The sequence below is a fragment of the Ahaetulla prasina genome, chromosome 5 (assembly GCF_028640845.1).
Source record: "Ahaetulla prasina isolate Xishuangbanna chromosome 5, ASM2864084v1, whole genome shotgun sequence".
Taxonomy (NCBI): domain Eukaryota; kingdom Metazoa; phylum Chordata; class Lepidosauria; order Squamata; family Colubridae; genus Ahaetulla; species Ahaetulla prasina.
Genome location: NC_080543.1, coordinates 1,266,033 through 1,285,940, shown reverse-complemented (window position 1 = coordinate 1,285,940; position 19,908 = coordinate 1,266,033). Strand labels below are relative to the sequence as shown.

The window sequence follows — 19,908 nt, the reverse complement described above, 5'->3', positions numbered from 1 at the left end:
GAGGGGAATTGAGAGTGTGATTAAGTGTGGAGTGACTAGAGATTATAATTTAGGAATTATTTTGGATTATGATTGTTAGTTTTGATACCCTGCATTTTGTTCTGGGAAGTCGGGGTGGGGGTGGGGGTAAGGGGAGGGAACTGGGGGGTTGAGGTAGAGATGGAGTGATGGTTAATGTACAGGGATTATTGAAGAATTAATGTAGGGTCGGGTCTGCCCAGTTACCATTTTAGAACGGTGGGGAGGGAGAAAAGAGAGAGTAGGAGGTAGGAAAGAGGAGAAGAGGAAGGAAGAGGGGTAGAAGAGGGAGAAGGAGTGTAGGGTGGAGGGAGGAGAGGATGTAGATAAGAGAAGGAGAGGAAGGTTTGGAAAGAAGGTAGAAGAAGGTAGAAGAGGGAAGAGAGTTAAAAAGTGGGGTGGTGACTGGGCAAGCCCGACTAATTGTATATAATTGTACATTGGTTGAATTATTTGATATGATTGTAAAAATAAAACTTTTTTATAAAAAAAAAAAAAGAAAGAAAGAAAGAAGGACTCACTGGAGAAGAGCCTAATGCTGGGAAAGATTGAGGGCAAAAGAAGAAGAGGACGACAGAGAACGAGGTGGCTGGATGGAGTCACTGAAGCAGTAGGCATGAGTTTAAATGGGCTCCAGAGGATGGTAGAGGACAGGAAGGCCTGGAGGAACGTTGTCCATGGGGTTGCGATGGGTCGGACACGACTTCGCAACTAACAACAACAACAAGAACAAATAGGAAGAAAAAGAGAAGCAAGTACAGAATTAGCATTAATTTAGAAATAAGGACTAGGAACTACATTTTCTACAATTAGAGTTTTTAATTAATTAAACAATTAAACAGTCTAAGTTTGTGACCAGATTCAGAAAATCCCTAAAAATCACAAAAACGCCTTCGTGGCACCCAGGCCGACCAAAGGCAGAAACATCTTGCATTAATTATGGCTGTGAAGAATCCTGGACAGTCCTTCTTAGGACCATTCTGTGGAGTGAGCAGGTGACTCGGTGAGATCGGATCTCCTTGGTCTTCACTCCATACACGAGGGGTGTTGAGCACCGGAGGCATCAGAAAGTGGCAGTTGGCCAGGACAACAGGGCTGTTGGAGCCATGGATCCCCTGAAACCTGTGGGACATGGACAACCCAATGAAGGGGACATAGAAGAGGAAGACAGCAGAGAGGTGGGAGAAACAGGTACCCAGGGTCTTCAGGTGAGCCTCCTGGGATAGGCTGAGGGCCATTTTCAGGATGAAGATGTAGGAAAGGGACATAAGGAGTGAATCCAGTCCAATGGCCAAAATGATGACCACCAGCCCATAGATAATATTGTGTTTGCACAGGCCAGCTTCATGACATCCCCATGAAGGTAGTAAGGATGAGAGAGGACATTTGATCTGCAAAAGGGCAGCCTCTTAATGAAAATGGACAAGGGGGACATCAAGGCTGCCCCACGGATTGCTGCCCCCAGGCCTATCTTAGATATCCTGGGCCCAGTGAGGATGGAAGATGGCAATATAGCGGTCAAAACCCATGGCCAACAAGATGGATGACTCCATTCCCGATCAGCTGTGGATACAGAACATCTGGAGCAGGAGGTGTCAAAGGTGATGCTGGTGGAGTTGAACCCAGTGATGGCCATCATCTTGGGCACTGTCAAGAGGGAGAGCAGGATGTCATTGGCTGCCAGCATGCACAGGAAGAGATACATGGGTTGGTGAACATGACTTCACTCAATGCTGACGATGTAGATTATGGCGCTGTTCCCAAGGAGAGCCAGAGTGAGCAGGAAGCCCAGGCGAAGAGCCAGCCAGAAGTGAAACTCTTCTGAACCAGGGAAACCAACCAAGATAAAGACTGAAGCAGGATGGCTGCCTTGATGGAGAGACAACATGCTTCGTGGACCCCTCTCGGTCAAGCTGAAGGCAGGACAAGAAGCAACAGATGGAAACTTATCAAGGAGAGACCCAACCTAGAACTGAGAAGAGATTTCCTGACTGTGAAAGTGATTAATCAGTGGAACCTCCAGAAGTTGTGGGTGCTCCATCACTGGAGGCTTCTAAGAAGAGACCGGACAGCCACTTGCCTGGACTAGTCTAGGGTATCCTGCTTGAGCAGGGGGCTGGACTAGAAGACCTCCAAGATCCCCTCCAACTCGGTTAATCTAGCTGCCAGCTTTCTGTGAAGCCACCCCTTCCACAATGCCTGGCTTCTGCACTTGGACTCTCGTGCCGCTCAGCCTCGGGGACTCCTGTCTTGGCGTTTAGTTTTCCTTTTTCAGAAATCCCTCTGGGTGAAAGATTAATTGGGCACCTGCCCATGGGAGCACCAGAATCCATGCAGTCTGGGGTGCCTCATTGGGACTGGCTCTTAGGAGTCAAAGCTGCGTCATTCTGGGCAGGTGCTGGTGGGCCCCATTCCTTCCACCCTCATGCCTGGAAAGAGCGGAGAGTCACCTGCTTCAGGTGTGAAAGAAGGAGCTCTCCTGGGAAGGTGGAGCAGAGCACAGCTTCTTCCCAGATGATCCTCTTAGCAGATTATCTATTGCCAGCCGCCCCTTGTGCCACAGGCTGGGCTGTGGGGGGGAGGGGCTCGCATAGTCTTGCACCCTCCAGACTTGCCCAGATCAGTCATCATTGTGAAAAATTTAAAATTTTGTTATTCAAAAAGTTTTTATTGGTCAAAAAAGGTTTATACAAATACATATCAGGTATGGTAAATTTTCATTTTTCTTATCCAAGATAAGAATTTTACTCAAATTTTTTAACACATACAACAGCCATATGGCAAGCAGGTGACACGAAGTAGCTAAATTTACAAATCTTAGATACGCAATAAAGAAGGGTCAAGAATAAACAGAATATCGTACAAAAGAGAATAAGGAAAACCAACACAATACCAAATATCTTTATCACTTCCTAGTTTTGGATCTCAGAACTCTGGGTTCAGCCTGACCCAACTCCAGGGCCGCAACAGCGGCAGCCGCCTCCGCCCCATGGTCTATAACCTCCCCTTCTTCAATTCCTGGGTCATCTGATTCCAGGAGGGCTTTGTGTTCCTCCACGTAGGCCGTAGCCTCCGCAATTGTACTAATTTTTTTCGTAATGCCCTCCCGGAAAATCATCAATCCCTCTGGCATCAGCCATCTGAAGCCCACTCCCTTCTGGTACAATTTGCTTGACAAAAAGTAATATTTCTTTCTCATTTCACGTACCTGTCTGGGAATCTGCCTCAGAATGGCTATCTCCCTGCCCCTGTAAATCAGTGCCCCACTCCTATGTTTTCTAAGAATTTCATCTCTCGTCTCTCTTCTCACAAATTTGACATGAACCTCTCTGGGAACTGCATGCGTGCGTGTATATTGTGAGTTAACTCTATAAACTCGATCGACATCCCAATTCATGAAATCAACACCTCTCCCAAGAAATTCTCCCAACAATTTAGTCACAACATCTCTCAAATCTTCTTGGTCCACTTCTTCCAAATTTTGAAACCTAAGGAAATAAGACATTTTATCCATCTGTAGTCCAAGCACAGCATTGCCTGTCGTCTCCTCTCTTTTCTGCACTGCCCGCATCTCACCCTCCAGACCTTCCACTTTCTGCTTGTTTTCTGCTGAGACTTGTTGAGTATCCTTTAAATCCTTTTGGATAGTCACAATTTCTACTCTTATTTCCGTTTGGCCTCTTTGCAAATCATCCAATTTCTTGTCCATATTAGATAACTTTTCCAGAATTCTCTCCATCTCTCCAGCAGTTGGTCTCTGACCTTTTGCCATTTGAAAAAAAAAATACAAAATCCTCAGGCAAGCACAGTATCCTTGTAATTTCCTCCGGATCCACCAGGGGGCACTCACAGGAGCAACGAGTCCAGAGTACAGTTAGTCAACCAGGAAGCCGAAGGGAAGTGATGTCATCAAGATTCTCATAGTGAAGGCGGAAGCTGGACTCCACCACTGTTCCCCAGAGGGGGGGGGGGCCTCAAACCCTCCCTCCTAAATTTCTCCATCACCTCTTCTCTCCAGAGCTCCACAAAACCGGTAATCTTCTTATTTTAAGTTCTCCTCTCTCCAAAATGGCTCGTGCTCCTTCCCACCGCAGGGGAGAACAACCCCCCCGCACTCCGGGGCACTCCACTCGCGTTACCGATATCCCTTCCTTCTCCATTCCTCAATTCTTCTCCGTTCCCTGTTCACCACCAGGCTGCTGCAGTTATAAATCCAAAGCCCCGGTGTCACCGGGCACAGCGGCCCAGGCGACGACCAAAGTAATGGCCGTGGCCCGTGGCCTCCGAACCCCGCCGAGCCTAGGACGCGCCAGCATCGGTCCCCACAGTCCTGTATGTCGGCTGGGAGACCCCTGGCGAGCCGTCCGTGCGGCAGGTGTCCTTTTCGGAACACCTGGCCCCTGAGGGCCTCGGCGGCGGCCGGATTCGGGCACTGGAGGCAGGAGAAGCCTCCAGACGACCGTTGCCGCTGGACACCGGAAGTCGTCTCCCAAAATTTAAAATTTTCATGTATTCTTTATACATTTTTAAACACTCCACCAAAAATTTTCTTTCAGGTCCATCCAGCCTTAACTTTCCATAATCCACATTCTAGTCTCCCCTTTTCCTGTTTTCCAAAATTTAAAGCTTTTCTTTTTATTTCTTCTTAAACTTACATGGAGCTTCTTTCATTCAGGGTAGAAGGAGATGCTCCCATGTAATAAAACTTGTCATGGGGAAGGTTCTTAAACTCTAGAAAATCAATAATAAGCAATTTACTAAGCAGTTTATAAGCCATTAGCCTTTCCTAAGGCCCTAAAAACCTGGCTACATTCCATGGGCTAATTGTTCTTCCTGTTAGGAAGTTTCTCCTTAATTCATATTTGTGGGGCTGCCACAAACAGGATGGGGTCAACCTGTTCTCCAAAGCACCAGAAAGCAGGACAAGAAACAATGGATGGAAACTGATCAAAGAGAGAAGCAACCTAGAATTAAGGAGAAACTTCCTGACAGTGAGAACAACTTGCCTTCATAAGTTGTGGGTGCTTCATCACTGGAGGTTTTTAAGACTGGACAGCCACTTGTCTGAAATGATAGAGAATCTCCTGCTTGAGCAGGGGGTTGGACTAGAAGACCTCTAAGGTCCCTTCCAGCTTTAGCCTCCAGCCCCCTGATCATCTTTGTTGCTCTTCTCTGCACTCTTGATAGAATCTCAACATCTTATTTTTATTGTGGTGACCTAAACTGGACGCAGTATTCCAAGTGTGGTCTTACACAGTATAAAATGGTACGAATACATCACATGACCTTGACACTATCTTTCTGTTGATGCAGCTAGGATTGTATTGACTTTTTTGGTAGCTGCAGCACAGTTCTGGCTCTTATTTAAATGATTGTCCACTAGGACTCCAAGATCCCTCTCAGAATTACTGCTCTTGATTTAGGTACCACCTATTTTGTATCTGTGTATTTGGTTTTTCTTGCCTAAGTGTAAAACCTTACTTTTCTCACCAATAAATCACATTTTGTTGGATAGGGCCCAGTGTTCCAGTCTGTCAAGGTATTTCTGAAACCTGAGCCTATCTTCTCAAATATTAACCATTTCCCCCCACCCAGCTTAGTATCTTCTGCAAATTTGGTGAGTTCCCCTTCTGTCTTTTCATCTAAGTCATGTATGGAGAAGTTGAAAAGTACTGGGCCCACTTACTTCCCTCCCTGTAGCTGTAGTTCCATTGAGGACTATATACTGAGTATGGTTGGCCAGTCAGCTGTGAATCCATCTGGTCATTATGTCATTTAACCCACCTTTTTCTAGCTTACCAAGAAGTAGCTTGTGGTCTATTTTGTCAAATGCCTTGCTGATGTCCAAGTATACTATGTTCACTGCATTTCTCTCATCCACTAGTTTATTGAAGTGGGCAATAAGGTTTGTCTGGCATGATCTGTAAAAATACGTGCAAAGAAAGAATTAGGCAGTTCCCCTTTCTCCCTACTGCCCATCACTTCCTTGCCATTTTCTCCCATTAGTGGACTGATCATTACCTTGACTTGCCTTGACCTGACGTTGATCTCCCCCCCCCCCCTCTTCCTTCCACCATTGCCTGCAAAGGAAAACTGTCCATGGAAATTCTCAATCATCCAGGTCATGGTTGTCTCAAAGGTGGTTTTTTTCAAAAGGCAACTGGGCTTTCTCGGGTTTTTCCCCCCTTTGAAAACATTTTGTTCTTCATCCAAAGAGCTTCTTCAGTTTATATCTTGTGCAAAGGAAGACTCCTGTTCCCCTGTGTAGGAGCACCTTCCAGATAAGGACAACCTGAGGCTGGCCAGATTCTTGGTCCCAGATGAGTTGTGCTGGCAGATCTCCTGACATCAACTCCCGAAAGTCGGGATGTACCCAGCAGTCCCAGCTGTTGGCTCTGGGCAACTCAGGGGCAGGTTCTGGGCTGGGGGAGGCCTCTCCTGAGGAAGTTTGTCTCCTCTAAAGGGATCCAGGCTTCTATGCTTCTGAGCAAGGCTGTTTGGGGTGTGGGGAGGTTTTTGGGGACAAGAAGTGGCAATGACAGCTAGAAGTAACTCTGCAGAATACATGTGAGAGGTGAGGTTGCAGGGAAGATGGGTCTCGTAGAAGTCACTCTCTTCATAGGACTCCATGAGCTGTTTCTCCCTTTTCTTCGGCTGGCTCCGAATTCATGGCTCAGTCAGCCTGGCTGTCTCAAATACCTGTGACAGGAAGGCGAAGAAGGAGATTGAGGGCTTCTCCTACCTAGTTTGCATGGGGATGAATTGGTCACTGAAGAAACAGCCTCAAAACTTCATCATGGTAGGGAAGCTCTCTCTCTGTGCGTGTGTGTGTGTGTGTGTGTGTGTGTTTATATACAAGTGATTTGTGCTGTCAGTGTTGGTGGGAATGTTGTTTTCTCCTTGGTGGTTCCTTGATTAGTCTGTTGTTTACTCAATTGGTAGTTCCATGAATGGGGTATAATTTGCTGCTTGGTGTTCATCTCTGCTTATCTGGGTATTGACTGCTGGCTAAATGGCAGTTTGCTCTTTTTGTTTCCTTTTTGGCTTTTTGATTTTGGTGCGTAGATGTCATTTATCTCTAGGTGCCTGTTGATGGCTGGTGTGTCTGAGTGGCAGGTCTACAGGAATTCTCTGGCCCTTTTGGACTTGGCTTGGACTAGGATGTCGTGCAATTAAGGAGTTTTTATTGTGTCTTCTGAATGCTGGTTAATAATGGTGATTGGTGGCAGAAATTCTGAGCCATTTTTAAATTTTATTTTAGTTTCAACCTGGAGCAAGTGTCTCCCCCTCTCCTTTGGGCTGGTTTCAACTTCCCCTGATGAGAAAGCAGGGCTGTTTTTCACTCTGTCTCGTGCAGCAACAACACCATGAATTTCTAGGTGGGGTAGTGGTGGGTCTTGAGCCTGGAATGAGGAGCAGCTGCCATATTTGCTGCTGCACCAGCTGGGGCTTGAACCAGGCACCCTGAGGTCCCCTCCAAGCCCAGGTCCAGCTTCCATTTGTGGCTGGGGGTGGGGAGACGCAGATGGGACCCTACAAAAATTGTTCTGCTTAGGGATACCCCAGGAATTGGTTGCCCCTTTTCCAGGTGTCCTTGGTTCCTTTTAATGCCCACCTGATTTGACCGAGCCAGACTCAAGAGCGTGGACTCTCAGCCCGGAGTTTCCTTTACAGCTCCCCAGAAGGGGTAGGGAGGCTGTTTATTCTATACAAAAAAAGCATGTTATGAAAGTGAGGTACAGGAAGTTTCAGTATGAGCCCGAAAGCTTGGAAGAATAAACTTTTGGTTCCAGTGACTGACTCAGATTGGACCCTGCATCTGATGCTCAAGCAAGGTCCATCACCGATAATTGTAGCAGGTCATGTTGCCTTGCCTTTCCTCCCGGGCAGAACCAAACCACCAGCAACACAGACTCCATGCTCATTGTTAATTTTCATGTACTTGCAGGTGCTGGAGGGGGGAGAAAGACACTCATGGCCCCCCTCAGAAACTGGAGTGCCACCTCTCCTACCTTCTTCCTGGTCGGCATCCGAGGGCTGGAGGCCAGCAGCCCCTGGATCTCCCTCCCTTTCTGCTTCCTCTATGCCATTGCCATCTTGGGAAACAGTGCTGTTCTCCTTGCGATTGTGAAGAACCACAACTTACACAAACCCATGTACCTTTTCCTCTCCATGCTGGCGGTGAGCGAGCTGGGGTGTCCCTCTCCACCCTCCCCACCGTGCTGGGCATCTTCCTCTTCGGTGTCCGGGAGATTGGCCTTGACGCTTGCCTCAGCCAGATATTCTTCATCCACTGCTGCTCTGGGCCATGGCCCTTGACCGCTTCATCGCCATCTACAACCCGCTGCAGTATGCCACCCTCCTGACCGCCAACCGGATCGCCCTGATAGGCTCGGGCATTGCAGTGAAAAGCATCGTCTTGCTTGTCCCACTGCCTCTTCTCATGAGGAAGCTGCCCTTCTGTGGGGCCAATGTGCTGGCTCACCCCTACTGCCTGCCCCCCAGCCTGATCCGGCTCCCGTGTGTGGACACAACCCTCAACAGCCTTCATGGTCTCTTTGTCTCACTCTGCAGTTTTGGCCTGGATTCCCTCTTTATCATCTTGTCCTATGCCCTGATCCTTAAGACTGTCCTGCGCATCAGCTTGAGAGAAGGTCGCCTGAAGGCCTTCAATACCTGCGTCTCCCACATCTCTGCAGTAGTGGTTTACTACACCCCAATGAGTGGTCTCTCCATGGTGTATAGATTTGGCCGGCAAGCGTCCCCTCTGGTGCACTCCCTCCTGGCCCACATCTACCTCCTGGTTCCTCCGCTACTGAACCCCATCATCTACAGCATCAAAACAAAAGAAATACTCAAGGCTTTGGGCAAACTCTTTTCACCAAAGACCACCTAAGAGGGAGGAGCAGGAAGGAGGCTCAGCGTTGTTTGGCTGCTGTGTTGTAGCCTCTCTCTCTACCTGAATGCCAGAACAGAAGGTGAGCTTGAAGAGAGGTCTGCGGTGGTCCAGAAGGGACAATTAGTTGAGTTAGCCTCCTGAACTCTGGAACTCCGAGGCAAAAGGGATGAAAGGCAATTCTGCAGAATGTAAATTATGTGGACGCTTCCTCACAGGAGAGACAGGGTCAGGATTAGGCAAGGAAGCCCTGAGTGGAAGAACTGGGGACTTATGGGCAGGGTGGGGGAGTGTGAGAATTGGAAATAGGAAGATATCATTGGTTAGAAAACAGATATAGATAAATAAATTAATAGTTTAAGTAAGAGAATGCTCTAGTAAGAGTATTGTATTATGGGAGTGATGTTGAAATATATTAAGAAAAAATGAAGATGGGAGGAATAACAAGAAGAAAAAGAAGTCACCGAAGAAACACCGAGATGACAGGCGGAATGAATGATGTATTATGTCTATAAAATTTTAAAAAATTATATATAAAAAACAAAGAGCTGGACAAAGGAGAAAGAAGGATGTGAAAGAAATCAGGACATAAAAAACCTCATGTGACAAGCTTCCTGCAATAAGCAACATCTTTTGCAAAACAAATATTTATGATCCTATATTACTGACTGGTATAAAAGACCAGGTCCACACGTGAAGGTCCAATTAAAGTGGTTTATTGCTAAAATGCCTCTGCACAGGAATCTTCGCAACTCAGGTCAGAGACCAGTTTGGAGTTAGAAAAGGGTCAACGAAACTCAAGGGAAGTTGGACTTAGTTCACTTGTGGTTACGTAGGGATTCTGGGCTGATACCTCTTACGATTCTGCCCCAGGTTCTGCCAGCCCTTCTCCTACAATGATCTGTTTGTAAAACATGTGGGGGAAATCAGAATAACAGAGTTGGAAGGAATTTTGAGGTCTTCTAGTCCACCCCTCCCCCTTAAGCAGGGAAACCCTGGACCATTTCAGACAAATCATTGTCTTGTCTCTTCTTAAAAGCCTTCAGTTTGGACCACGCACAACTTCTGAAGGGAAGCTGTTCCATTGGTTGTTTTCACTGTCAGGGAATTCCTCCTTAATTCTAGGTTGGATCTCATCTTGAATAGTTTCCATCTGTTGTTTCTTGTCTTGCCTTCAGGTGTTGACCCCCTCTCCTCTGTGATAGCCCCTAAATATTAGAAAACTGCTATCATGTCACCCTTAGTCCTTCTTTTCACTAGATTAGATTAACCCAATTCCTGAAACCATTCTTCATATATTTTAGCCTTCAGCCCCCTAATCGTCTTTGTTGCTCTTCTCTGCACTTTTTCCAGAGTTTTAACATCTTTTCTATAATATGGTGATCAAAACTGGGTGCAGTATTCTAGGTGTGGTCTTACTAAGGATTTATAAAGCGGTACTAATTTTTCATGTGATTTTGATTCTATGTGTCTGTTTATACAACCAAGAATTGTATTAGTTGTTGTTTTTCTGCTGTTGTTGCAAACTGCTAGCTCATCTTTAAGTGACCATCCACTAGGACTCCAAGCTCCCTCTCACAGTTATTGTTTTTGAGCCAGGTTTTGCCTAATCTGTACTTGTATTTTGGTTTTTTTCTGCCTAAATGTAAAATCTTGCTTTTCTCCACATTACATTTCATTTCATTGGATAAGGACCATTGCTCAAGTCTGTCAAGATCTTTTTGGATCCTGAACTTGTCTTCTGGGGTGTTGGGTATTCCTGCCAGCTTAGTATCATCTGCAGATTTGATGAGTTCCCCTTCTATTCCCTCATCTAAGTCATTGATGAAGATAGTGAAGAGTACTGGGCCTAAGACAGAGCCTTGGGGTGCCCCACTGCTTACTTCCCTCCATGTAGACATAGTACTGTTAAGGACTACTTATTGAGTACATTTTGTCAGCCAGTTACAAATCCATCTGGTGGTGATTCTGTCTATCCCAAATTTTTCTAGCTTACCAAGAAGTAAGTTGTGGTCTACTTTGTCAATGCCTCGCTGAAATCCAAGTATACTATGCTCACTGCATTTCGCTGGTCCACAAAGAATGTTCTTTATTGTCCCCAGACTTGAAAAAAGAGAGGCCATGACTTGGTTGGCTGAAAGGCTTCTGTCTTTACCAAAGACCCCTGAGCTCAGAAAGAGAGTGGAACTAGGGTAGGCTGGAGCCAGGTGGAGTCTCTGTGGATGTTTCAAGGTTTTCTTCTGTCTCCACCAGCTCTTGAGAACTCGGTCCTTTCTTTAGGTTTGCGTTAGGCTGGCCAGGTAGCACCTGCAGATCCTGAGATTGAACTATTGGAGCCTCTGAGACTGGAGACTCTGTGGCTGGGGGTTCTTCATCTTGCAAGAAAGAGAAGGCCGTCTCTGGGCTGGCATTTGGTGCCTCAGGTGAGCCCTCAGTCTGGCTGCTTTCTAAACTAAAGTCCACTTGGGTCCCCTTTGATATCTTCTCTAGATGGAGGTTTCCCTCTTCCACAGCACCTCTCTGCAAGTTGACCCTGCCCATCTCCTGAGGCCTGGTCTGCAGCTGCCGAGGAACCCAGGGGTCTGGCAGAGGTGTTCTGTTCTCTATTCTGGGGGGAAGAACGGCCTGATTTGAAGCTGGACCCTGTGTGGCAAAAGGATTTTCGTGCTGTTGTTCCATTGCACTCCATATGGGCTCTTCAATCTCCTTATACATGCGTTTCAAGATGTTATAGCCTCCTGGGAAACTTTCAATGTTGCTCAGGATCTGGTCACAACGTCTGTCCATTTCCTTCTTGACTTCTGGCTTTTGGATGTACCTGATTATTTCTCCCACGATCTTCGGATTGCTCAGCAGGTGGCCAATGCTTGCGTTTTCTTTAGCAAGTTGGATTAAGGAAGGGCTGGTTTCGATAGTGTGCCTCAGCATCCTTTCCTCGAGTTCATCCTGGACCTCTGGACTGGAGAGGACCTGGCGGATATCCACAAACAACTGGCGGAAGGATTGCAGATCATCCAGCATGTCCGCTTCAAGGCTGATGTCTGGCGTGATGGTGTCCGCCAGTCGGGGAAGCTTCTTATAGGAGACCATCATCTTAGTTAAGCCACTGAGGCTCAACAACCTGCCAAACTGTGGCGTCTCTTGAGCAAATGTTTTCAGCTTTGGGTTCTCTGACAAGAACTGGGCCATCTCCTTTGTGTTGGTGAGGATGTTCTGAACAAAAGGTTTCTCCAGAACCTCGGCAACCACCCTGTCACTAAACTCCTCCTCTTTCTCGTCTCTTGACTGCATCACTCTCAGACTGACTAGGCTGGAGACTCCCAGGATGAAGGCAACTGTGAGAGGGTTGCACTCCTTGGAGAGCAAACTCTGAACGGTGGCGCTCTGCACCACCTGGAACATGAGTTCTGGATGATGCTGGAAGTGCTGAGGCAACTCACTAAAAGTGTCTAGCAGAGTCAGCAGGTCTCTCCTGATGCTTCTCAGCAATGGTTGCAAGTTAATCCCCCCAGAAGACTCAGGGGCACCAGCAGCTGGGTCAGGGGTACTACAGCTTGGTGCAACTGAGTCTGTTTGCAGGGCATGGTTGGGTCTGAGTTCTGGCCTTTTCACCACCACATGCACTGTGTCCCCATTGTGGATGCCATGCTGAAGAAAAGTTTCCTGGTCTTTCAATATTTCCCCCGCAAATATCAGCAGCATCTGCTCCTTGCTGACCAAGAAATGGCGTCCAGCCTCACTCTTGAGCTCCGCAACGGTGCTCTTCTCATCTACCAGGCAGTCCTGTGTTCCCCCTGAGCTTTTCAAAGTCACCCTTATGAGTTTGGGTTCACTGGTGCTCTCCACGGGGCTGGCATTGGGGTCATTGCTCATGGCTGGGGTGCCACCACCGGTCCATTCCTAGCAAAAGGGCAGGTAAGGCCAGGGGGTCCTGGGGAGGCTCCCAGGTGCTTTGCCCTGCCTTCTGAGAGCCCCAAGCCCCTTCAGCAGGCATGCCTTCCCCTGGCCTCGCTCCCAACCCAGTCACCAGCTCTTTTCTTTCCCCCAGGAATGTTCACCCTGCTCCCCCAAATCCACTGTGGCATCATGGCCATGACATCACAGTCCTGAAATGACAGCTGTGCCTGGGGGTCTCCCAGATGGCCTTGCTTCACGCACAGAGCCTTTCAAAGCATCCTCTGCCCCCAGGGCCTTGAAGGGCAGCAACCCCAGACGCTCCTGAGGCTCATTTGGGGAAGTGACAGAGAAGAGGATCCCGGAGGGTAACAAAGGAAGTGCCCCAACATTTGGGTACTTCCCCCATGTTCTCATTGTGCTCTGCTCGGTTTCAGGATCCATTTGCTTCCGTCCTGGCCCTGCTCAATTCTCACAGCAGAGATTTAAGCCAAGGGTTTCTTGGCAACATTAAGACTTGTGGACTTCAATTTCCAGAAGTCCCTAACCAGCATGGCCACAAGTCCACAAGTCTTAAAGTTGCCAAGTTTGGAGACTCCTGATTTAGTTCATGATGAGGGTTTTTCTCAGCCCACTTGTTGCAATCCTGGCACTGCTTGGACAACCATTTAGGGTCTTCTGCTTGAACAGCGGGCTAGACTAGAAGGCCTCCAAGGTCCTTCCAAGGGTGGAGAGGGAATGACTGGTCATGAAGCTGGCTTCTGTACCTAAGAGTGGACTAGAACTAGTTCTTTTTATTTATTTATTTAATTTATTTTTATTTGTCACAACAGTATATATAAGCATAAGCATGAAATAACTATACGATATATAAGCATATATATAATCATAAGTATGTAATAACCATACGAAATTGAATACAATCAAAGGGAACATTAGGACAGGAACGGTAGGCACGCTGGTGCTCTTATGCACGCCCCTTACAGACCTCTTAGGAATGGGGTGAGGTCAATAGTAGACAGTTTTTGGTTGAAGCTTTGGGGATTTTGGGAAGAGACCACAGAGTCTGGTCGTGCATTCCAGGCATTAACAATTCTGTTACTGAAGTCATATTTATCACTCCTAGTTGATTAAAACCAGCAGACCACGGAAGGAGACCAGCTGAAAATGGAAGGAAAGGCAAAGTAGCCCGCTGTGTGAAAGCTATCATGCTCTAGCCAGGAGGGTCTCTTCAGACAGAACAAGATGATGACAGTGGGATCCTTGCTTATTTCAGCTGGGGAAATCCAGTGAGAATCCAACTCCCGCAACCTCCCAAGAATGAAGAGGGAGAGGAAGTCAACTTCGTTTTAGCCTCTGTCTTTACAATCAGAGGAAATGGTGATTTCAGTAGCCCAGATTGGAAACAAACAAGGCAGGGGAGGGTGCAGATCTGTAAGAATGTGGCCAAAGATCTCCTGATTAATGTCCCCAGAACCCAGGATGAAATACATCCTAGAATATTGATGATACTACTGTAGTAGGAGAGCTGTCAAGTCCTCTCTCAATTGTCTCTGAAGAGTCTTGAAGAATTGGGGAGATGCCAGAGGACTGGCGAAGAGCTACTCTGGTCCCCCTTCTAAAGAAGGAGGGTCTCCTGCCTGAGCAGGGGGTTGGACTAGAAGACCTCCAAGGTCCCTTCCAACTCTGTTATTCGGTTATTCTGAAAGGAAAAAGAGGGTTGTGGAAATTGCCAACTTGTGAGCCTTCTATCATGACCCAGCTCAGGATTCAGATTCTGAATTATTTGTTTATTTAGATAATACAAGATAAAATAAAGTATCAAATTAAGATAAACCATCATAATATAGCACCATAGTCTCAATGGGATGGATGTTATGGTTTGATATCTAAGGAAGCTAACCTTCTCATTGCTTCTGGTGTGGCTGCTGTGAGATCGTCCCAGGTGCCTCATTTCCTTGCAGACGTTTAATGACCCAAACTAGGTAACATCATCAGTGCTAGTGAGGATGATATCAGTACTGATGATGTCCCCTAGTTGGGTCATGAAACATCTGCAAGAAAACAACTAAGCTCAAAGAGCACTAAGGATCAATCCCTCCTCCTCCTCCTCCCTTCTAGCACTGATGATGATGAAATGTCTACAAGGAAGCCACCAAGCTCAGAGGGGGCCAAAGACCCCAGAATTCAACCTTGAGCTACAAATATTCTCCTTTACTGCTACTTTCATAGTTCTCGTAACATATTGAACTCTCACTTCCATGTGATGAAGGGAGCAGGAACAAGCTCTGATGCCTGGCATTTATTTACCACTGGCTCTCTGGCACTATTTTCCCATCTTAAAGTTTTATTTATTTCTTGGTCTGTTTATTTGTTCAATTGCTATATCTGTTCCTCTCAGTCAATGACTCTCTGTAATTTACAATTCACACACACACACACACAAATATTAAATAGATTTTAAAACAATAAAAATGCTAAAGACATCCGGATATGTATCTTGTACATAGGAGCAAGATACCAGTTAGCAGTGCAGCCAAAATTTGTACTATCCATTTCTTATTTTATTAAGCATTTTACCAACATGGGCATAAATTCATCTACTTCTTTCAGTTTCTAACTCTTTAAATATATCTTGTGATTGCTGAATTTTCCTTATTAAATGCAACTACTTTGGGTTTTGATACATTAATATTCAGATGCATGTTCCTAATTGTATCCTACTATTCAGTCTAAGAGGCAACCTCCAGTCTTGCTATTTTCCAGCTTCCTAACACCACAGCAATCTCCCTTTGAATTCCACCTGTAACGTTTGTTTCAATCCCACTATTTGACATACCACAATCATTCCCATATAAATCCCCAGGACCCCCTTTCCCTCACTTCAGCTTCTTCCCAACTGAGCTCATCACTTTTATTTTCAATTCTCTTTGCTCGCTTTTCAGTTTCATCCATTTGAGCCATGGTGGCACAGTGGTTGGAGCGCAGCATTGCAGGCTGATTCTGCCCACTGCCAGGAGTTCGATCCTCACTGGCTCAAGGTGGATTCAACCTTCTGTCCTTCCAAGGTTGGTAAAATGAGGACCCAGATTGCTGGGGGCAAGAGGCTGATTTTGTAAACTGCTTAGAGAGGGGGCTGGAAAGCACTACGAAGAGGTATAGATCAAACTCCTGGCAGTGGGCAGAGTCAGCCTGCAACACTGCATTTGAACCACTGTGCCACCATGGCTCCTAACCGCTGAGGAAGTCAAGCATTTCCTTGCAAGCCAATTGAAAAGATTAGGGGAAAAGTGGTTTGCCTGAGACCTTAAGAGGGGAATCCATTCTTTAGAACCTACAGTTTTCTACTCCTCCCCCCAGATGGGCAAGTGATGATGCTTAAAGACAAATGCTTTGGGCAAGAAACTGATAAAAGGTTGGAGCTGAGCCCACATCTCAAAATGTTGTTTGCCCTCACGGAATACCAAAAACACACTGCTCCCAGAAACGCATCCACACAGGCTCACCTAAGCAACACCAAAACATACTTTCTGTCTTTTTCTTTTAACAACCCTATAATCCCTTGCACTGGGGTGAAGGTGGAGCGACTGAACAGAGCTCGAGTGTTTACTGGCCAGATGCCCTTCCTGATGCCTATGTGGAGTCCACAGCAGACAATTACTCATTGTGTCCAGAGACAGAAATATCTGCTGCTACTTAGGATCAAACTCACAGTCACCTGATCATGAGGTGAGAGCTCCACCTCTAAGCCATGCACAGTTCATCAGCACAAAGACACAAAACACCTACAAAATTCCAGTAGAACCTCAAGCAAAATACAAGCCATAGCAAACAAGCAAAATATAAACCATGGTAATCAGAATGCTACCAGAGAGAGGGGGGAGGGGAAGAGAGACAGAGGGAGGGGGAGAGAGATAGAAAGAGATGGAGAGGGAGGGAGGGAGAGAGAGACACCCACAGAGAGACAGAAAGCGAGACAGAGTGGGAGGGAGAGAGAGAGACAGAGAGAGAAGAAGGAGGGAGAGAGAGAGACAGGGAGGGAGGGAGGGAGGGAGGAAGTGGGAGAGAGAGAGAGAGAGAAGGAGAGATTTGTTGCTGCACCCTGATTATCTTTTGCATTGTTTGTCTCTGTGGCTGGAGATGCTACTGAAACAAAAGCCAGGGGCTGCCTCTACCTGGCAGTCCTGGAAGAGAGAGAACCATGGCAGCTGGAGGCCATCCGTTGGCTTTGCAGCAAGCAGATTCCAACCTTAAAATGCTGCTTTTCAAACATTCAAAACCTGGAGAGGCCAGGAGGCGGCAATGGGCTCTGCCAGTAAAGCTCTGCCTGTCCCCGCCATGCCAGCAGAGCCATGCTCACTGCCCAGAGTTTCAGCCAGAGGAAAGGAGCACCAAAGGCAGTTTATATCCACCATGCTGACTTTAGTGTGTCAGATGACCCTACAAGAGGCAAAGGTAAATCTGTAGCTAGGATGCACGAGAGTTTGTTAGCTTTTCAATTGCCAAACTGATATCTCCTTCTGTGTCCATTAGAGCCTGAAGGTTCAGTTCCTGGTTGGGGAAGCCCATCGCTCTGAGCTGCTCCAACTGGACCTGGTAAAGGGCCTCTGGAGCTTGCTGTTCCATGTCTTCCTCCTCCTCCTCCTCCTCCTCCTTTTCTTCATCATCTGCTTTGGAGGCGTTGCTCTCCAGCTCCAAGCTTTCTTCAATGGAGATGAAGCTCTCTGCTTCTGAAGACGGGCTGTCCCCCTCCTCCGAGTCTTCCATGCTTTCTAGGTCAACATCGGGGTCTGTCAGAGCTTGCAGGAAATCGGGGACTTCCCTGGTGAGAATCAGCAGGCTCATTTGCAACTGGAGGAGAGCCTGGACCGCTCGGGGGTTGGTCAGCAGCAGGGCAGAGGCTGACTTGGCCACTTTGGACGGGAGCTGCTGGGGCCACTCCTGAGGCGGAGGCCCCTCATTCCTCATCGGGGAGTTGCAGTGACTGAGGAACGTCTGAGCGGGGCCGTTAGGCTTCGTGAGGGCGTTGGAGATGTTCTGCATGAATTCCAGGTTGTCTGTGAGCTGATGAACCATGTTTTGGATGCTTTCTGTCTTGCTAGGTCCTTGCCGGACTCCGGGGCCCAACGCTAGCAGGATGTAACCTTGCTCAGCGCCGTTACCAGCATTGCTGATGTCACCATTACATATGTTGTCACCACCACTGCTATTCGGTTGGGGTGCCCAGGGGTTCGGCAGGGGTTCCCTGTTCTCTGTCCGGGAGAGGGGGCTGATCCCCCCAGGGGAAGGTTTGGTGTCTGAGAGAGGAAATGAACTGCCCTGGAACTGGGCCTGCACCGCGTTCAGCATTGGTACCTCAATGTCGTTGTACAGCTGTTGCAAGGCGCTGTAACCCCCCGGGGTGCTCTCCAGGTTGCTCAGGGCTCGGTCGTGGTTCCTGATGATCTCATCCATGACAGCTGGGCTGGTGGCCACATCAATCATTTCCCGCAGGAATTCAGAGTTGTTGAGGATGTGGTTGATCTCAGGGTTCTGTTCGGCCAGCTGCTGCATCTGAGGCACAGACATGATCATCTGCCTGACTTGTTCGGTGTCCCCAAAAAGGTTCTGCACAAAGGGGTGCTGCATCACTTCAATGATGAGCTCCTGTCGGGTCACATCCTGCTCCTGGGCTTCGCTGACAAAGTCAGAAACGTCTTGGGCATTTAAGTCCAGCACGTTCATGCCGGTGACTCCAATGAGGAAGCCCAGGAGAAGCGGGTTGCTGTTCAAGGCAGAGGCATCCAGGTTCAGCGTGACCATCTGGAGCAGAAGGTTCTCCATGGTCTGGGCCACAATTTCGTGGCAGGAGGCCATCAGGTCTTCAGGCTGGTTGCTCCAATCCGATAGGTCCAGACTGTGTTCTGAGGAAATCTCTCGAGTGACTGGCATTGGCGGGAAGGCTGTGGGCGCAGCTGGATTGTCCCCTGGGTTGCCTGAGGGCTTCCTCTGGGACTTGATGAAGAGATGGACTTTGGACCCATCCCCAATCTTGCGCTGCACAAGTGTATCCTGGTCATTGAGAATCTCACCAGCAAAGATGAGGGACAGCTGCTCAGGGGGTGTCTTGAAGCGGTCAGCGATCAGCTTCTTGAACTCTTGGACGCGGGTGCTGTCGGCCACCTCAAATTGCTCCTTGCGCTTGAGGGTCTTGACAGTGACTCTGATGACCCGGCTTCTGTGGTTCGCAGTGGCCCCGGGTGCTCTTTTGCTCTCAGACATGGCCGCTCAGAGGCTGCGGCCACGGTCTGGATGGTGATGAAGGCCCTTGTGAAGAGAGCAGAGACTGAGGGAGAAAGAGGAGGGAAGCAGGAAGTCTCTTTCCAGTGAGGCAGCGGTGCTTGTGAGGAGGTGGGAAGGGGCCAGTGGTCTCCTGCCCCCTTGTGTCTCAGCACCAGCCAAGGCCAGAGCACACATACCAGCGAGATGTTGCCCTTCTCTTCAGTGGCTCACAACCTGGCAAGTTCCTTCATTTTCCTTTTCTCTCCTCTGCTGCTGCCTTGGGCATGTCTTCTCCCTGAACTTGGCTGGACTGTGATCTCACTGCTGACCTCACAGAGATCTGTGACAGTTGGTGGATCACATCTCCAGGGGTTTTGTCCTCATGAAGTTTGGCCATCACCTTCCACCTATGTAGGGTTGAGTCCAGTCCCTGTTTCTTGGGCACTTTGCTACTCTGGTCTTGTACCACACATCCCCGATATCACAGATACACAGATGACTTTGGGAAGGACCTTGCCTGTCTTTCCAATCACTTATAACCAACAAAGGAGACTATTTCTAGCAGGGTTGAAGTGAGGGCTCCTTGGTGCTCTCAGAGCTTGGTTGTTTTTTTGCAGAGATGTCATTATTTTATTTTATTTATTTATTTATTTATTTATTAAATTTTTATACCGCCCTTCTCCCAAAGGACTCAGGGTGGTGTACAGCCAAAGATAAAACACAATACATAAACAATTAAAACCAACAATTAAAACCTAGCAGATTACAAAAAGGCTGATAATTAAAAATTTAAATTTAAAATTATAAATTTTTTTTAAAAACCCAGAACAATAAAAACC

The 19,908-nt window shown here is 47.5% G+C and overlaps 2 protein-coding genes and 1 pseudogene across 2 annotated transcripts; 1 reads left to right on the top strand and 2 right to left on the bottom strand.

Annotated features, from left to right (window-relative positions):
- Nucleotides 1-955: 955 nt before the first annotated feature.
- LOC131199341 (olfactory receptor 51E1-like) lies at nucleotides 956-6,648 on the bottom strand (annotated as a pseudogene).
- Nucleotides 6,649-7,992: 1,344 nt separating this feature from the next.
- On the top strand, nucleotides 7,993-8,914 carry LOC131199480 (olfactory receptor 51G1-like). Its single transcript, XM_058185284.1, is given in 3 exon segments — nucleotides 7,993-8,212; nucleotides 8,215-8,310; nucleotides 8,313-8,914. Coding segments are annotated over 3 exon segments (918 nt in total).
- Nucleotides 8,915-17,275: 8,361 nt separating this feature from the next.
- LOC131199468 (ubiquilin-1-like) lies at nucleotides 17,276-19,069 on the bottom strand. Its single transcript, XM_058185262.1, has one exon. The coding sequence runs from the start codon at nucleotides 19,067-19,069 to the stop codon at nucleotides 17,276-17,278; it is 1,794 nt and encodes a 597-aa protein (XP_058041245.1).
- Between the last annotated feature and the right edge of the window lie 839 nt (nucleotides 19,070-19,908).

Bases quoted from the DNA above. Each gene is read 5' to 3' on its own strand.
- LOC131199468 (XM_058185262.1), bottom strand. From the start codon at position 19,069: ATGTCTGAGAGCAAAAGAGCACCCGGGGCCACTGCGAACCACAGAAGC.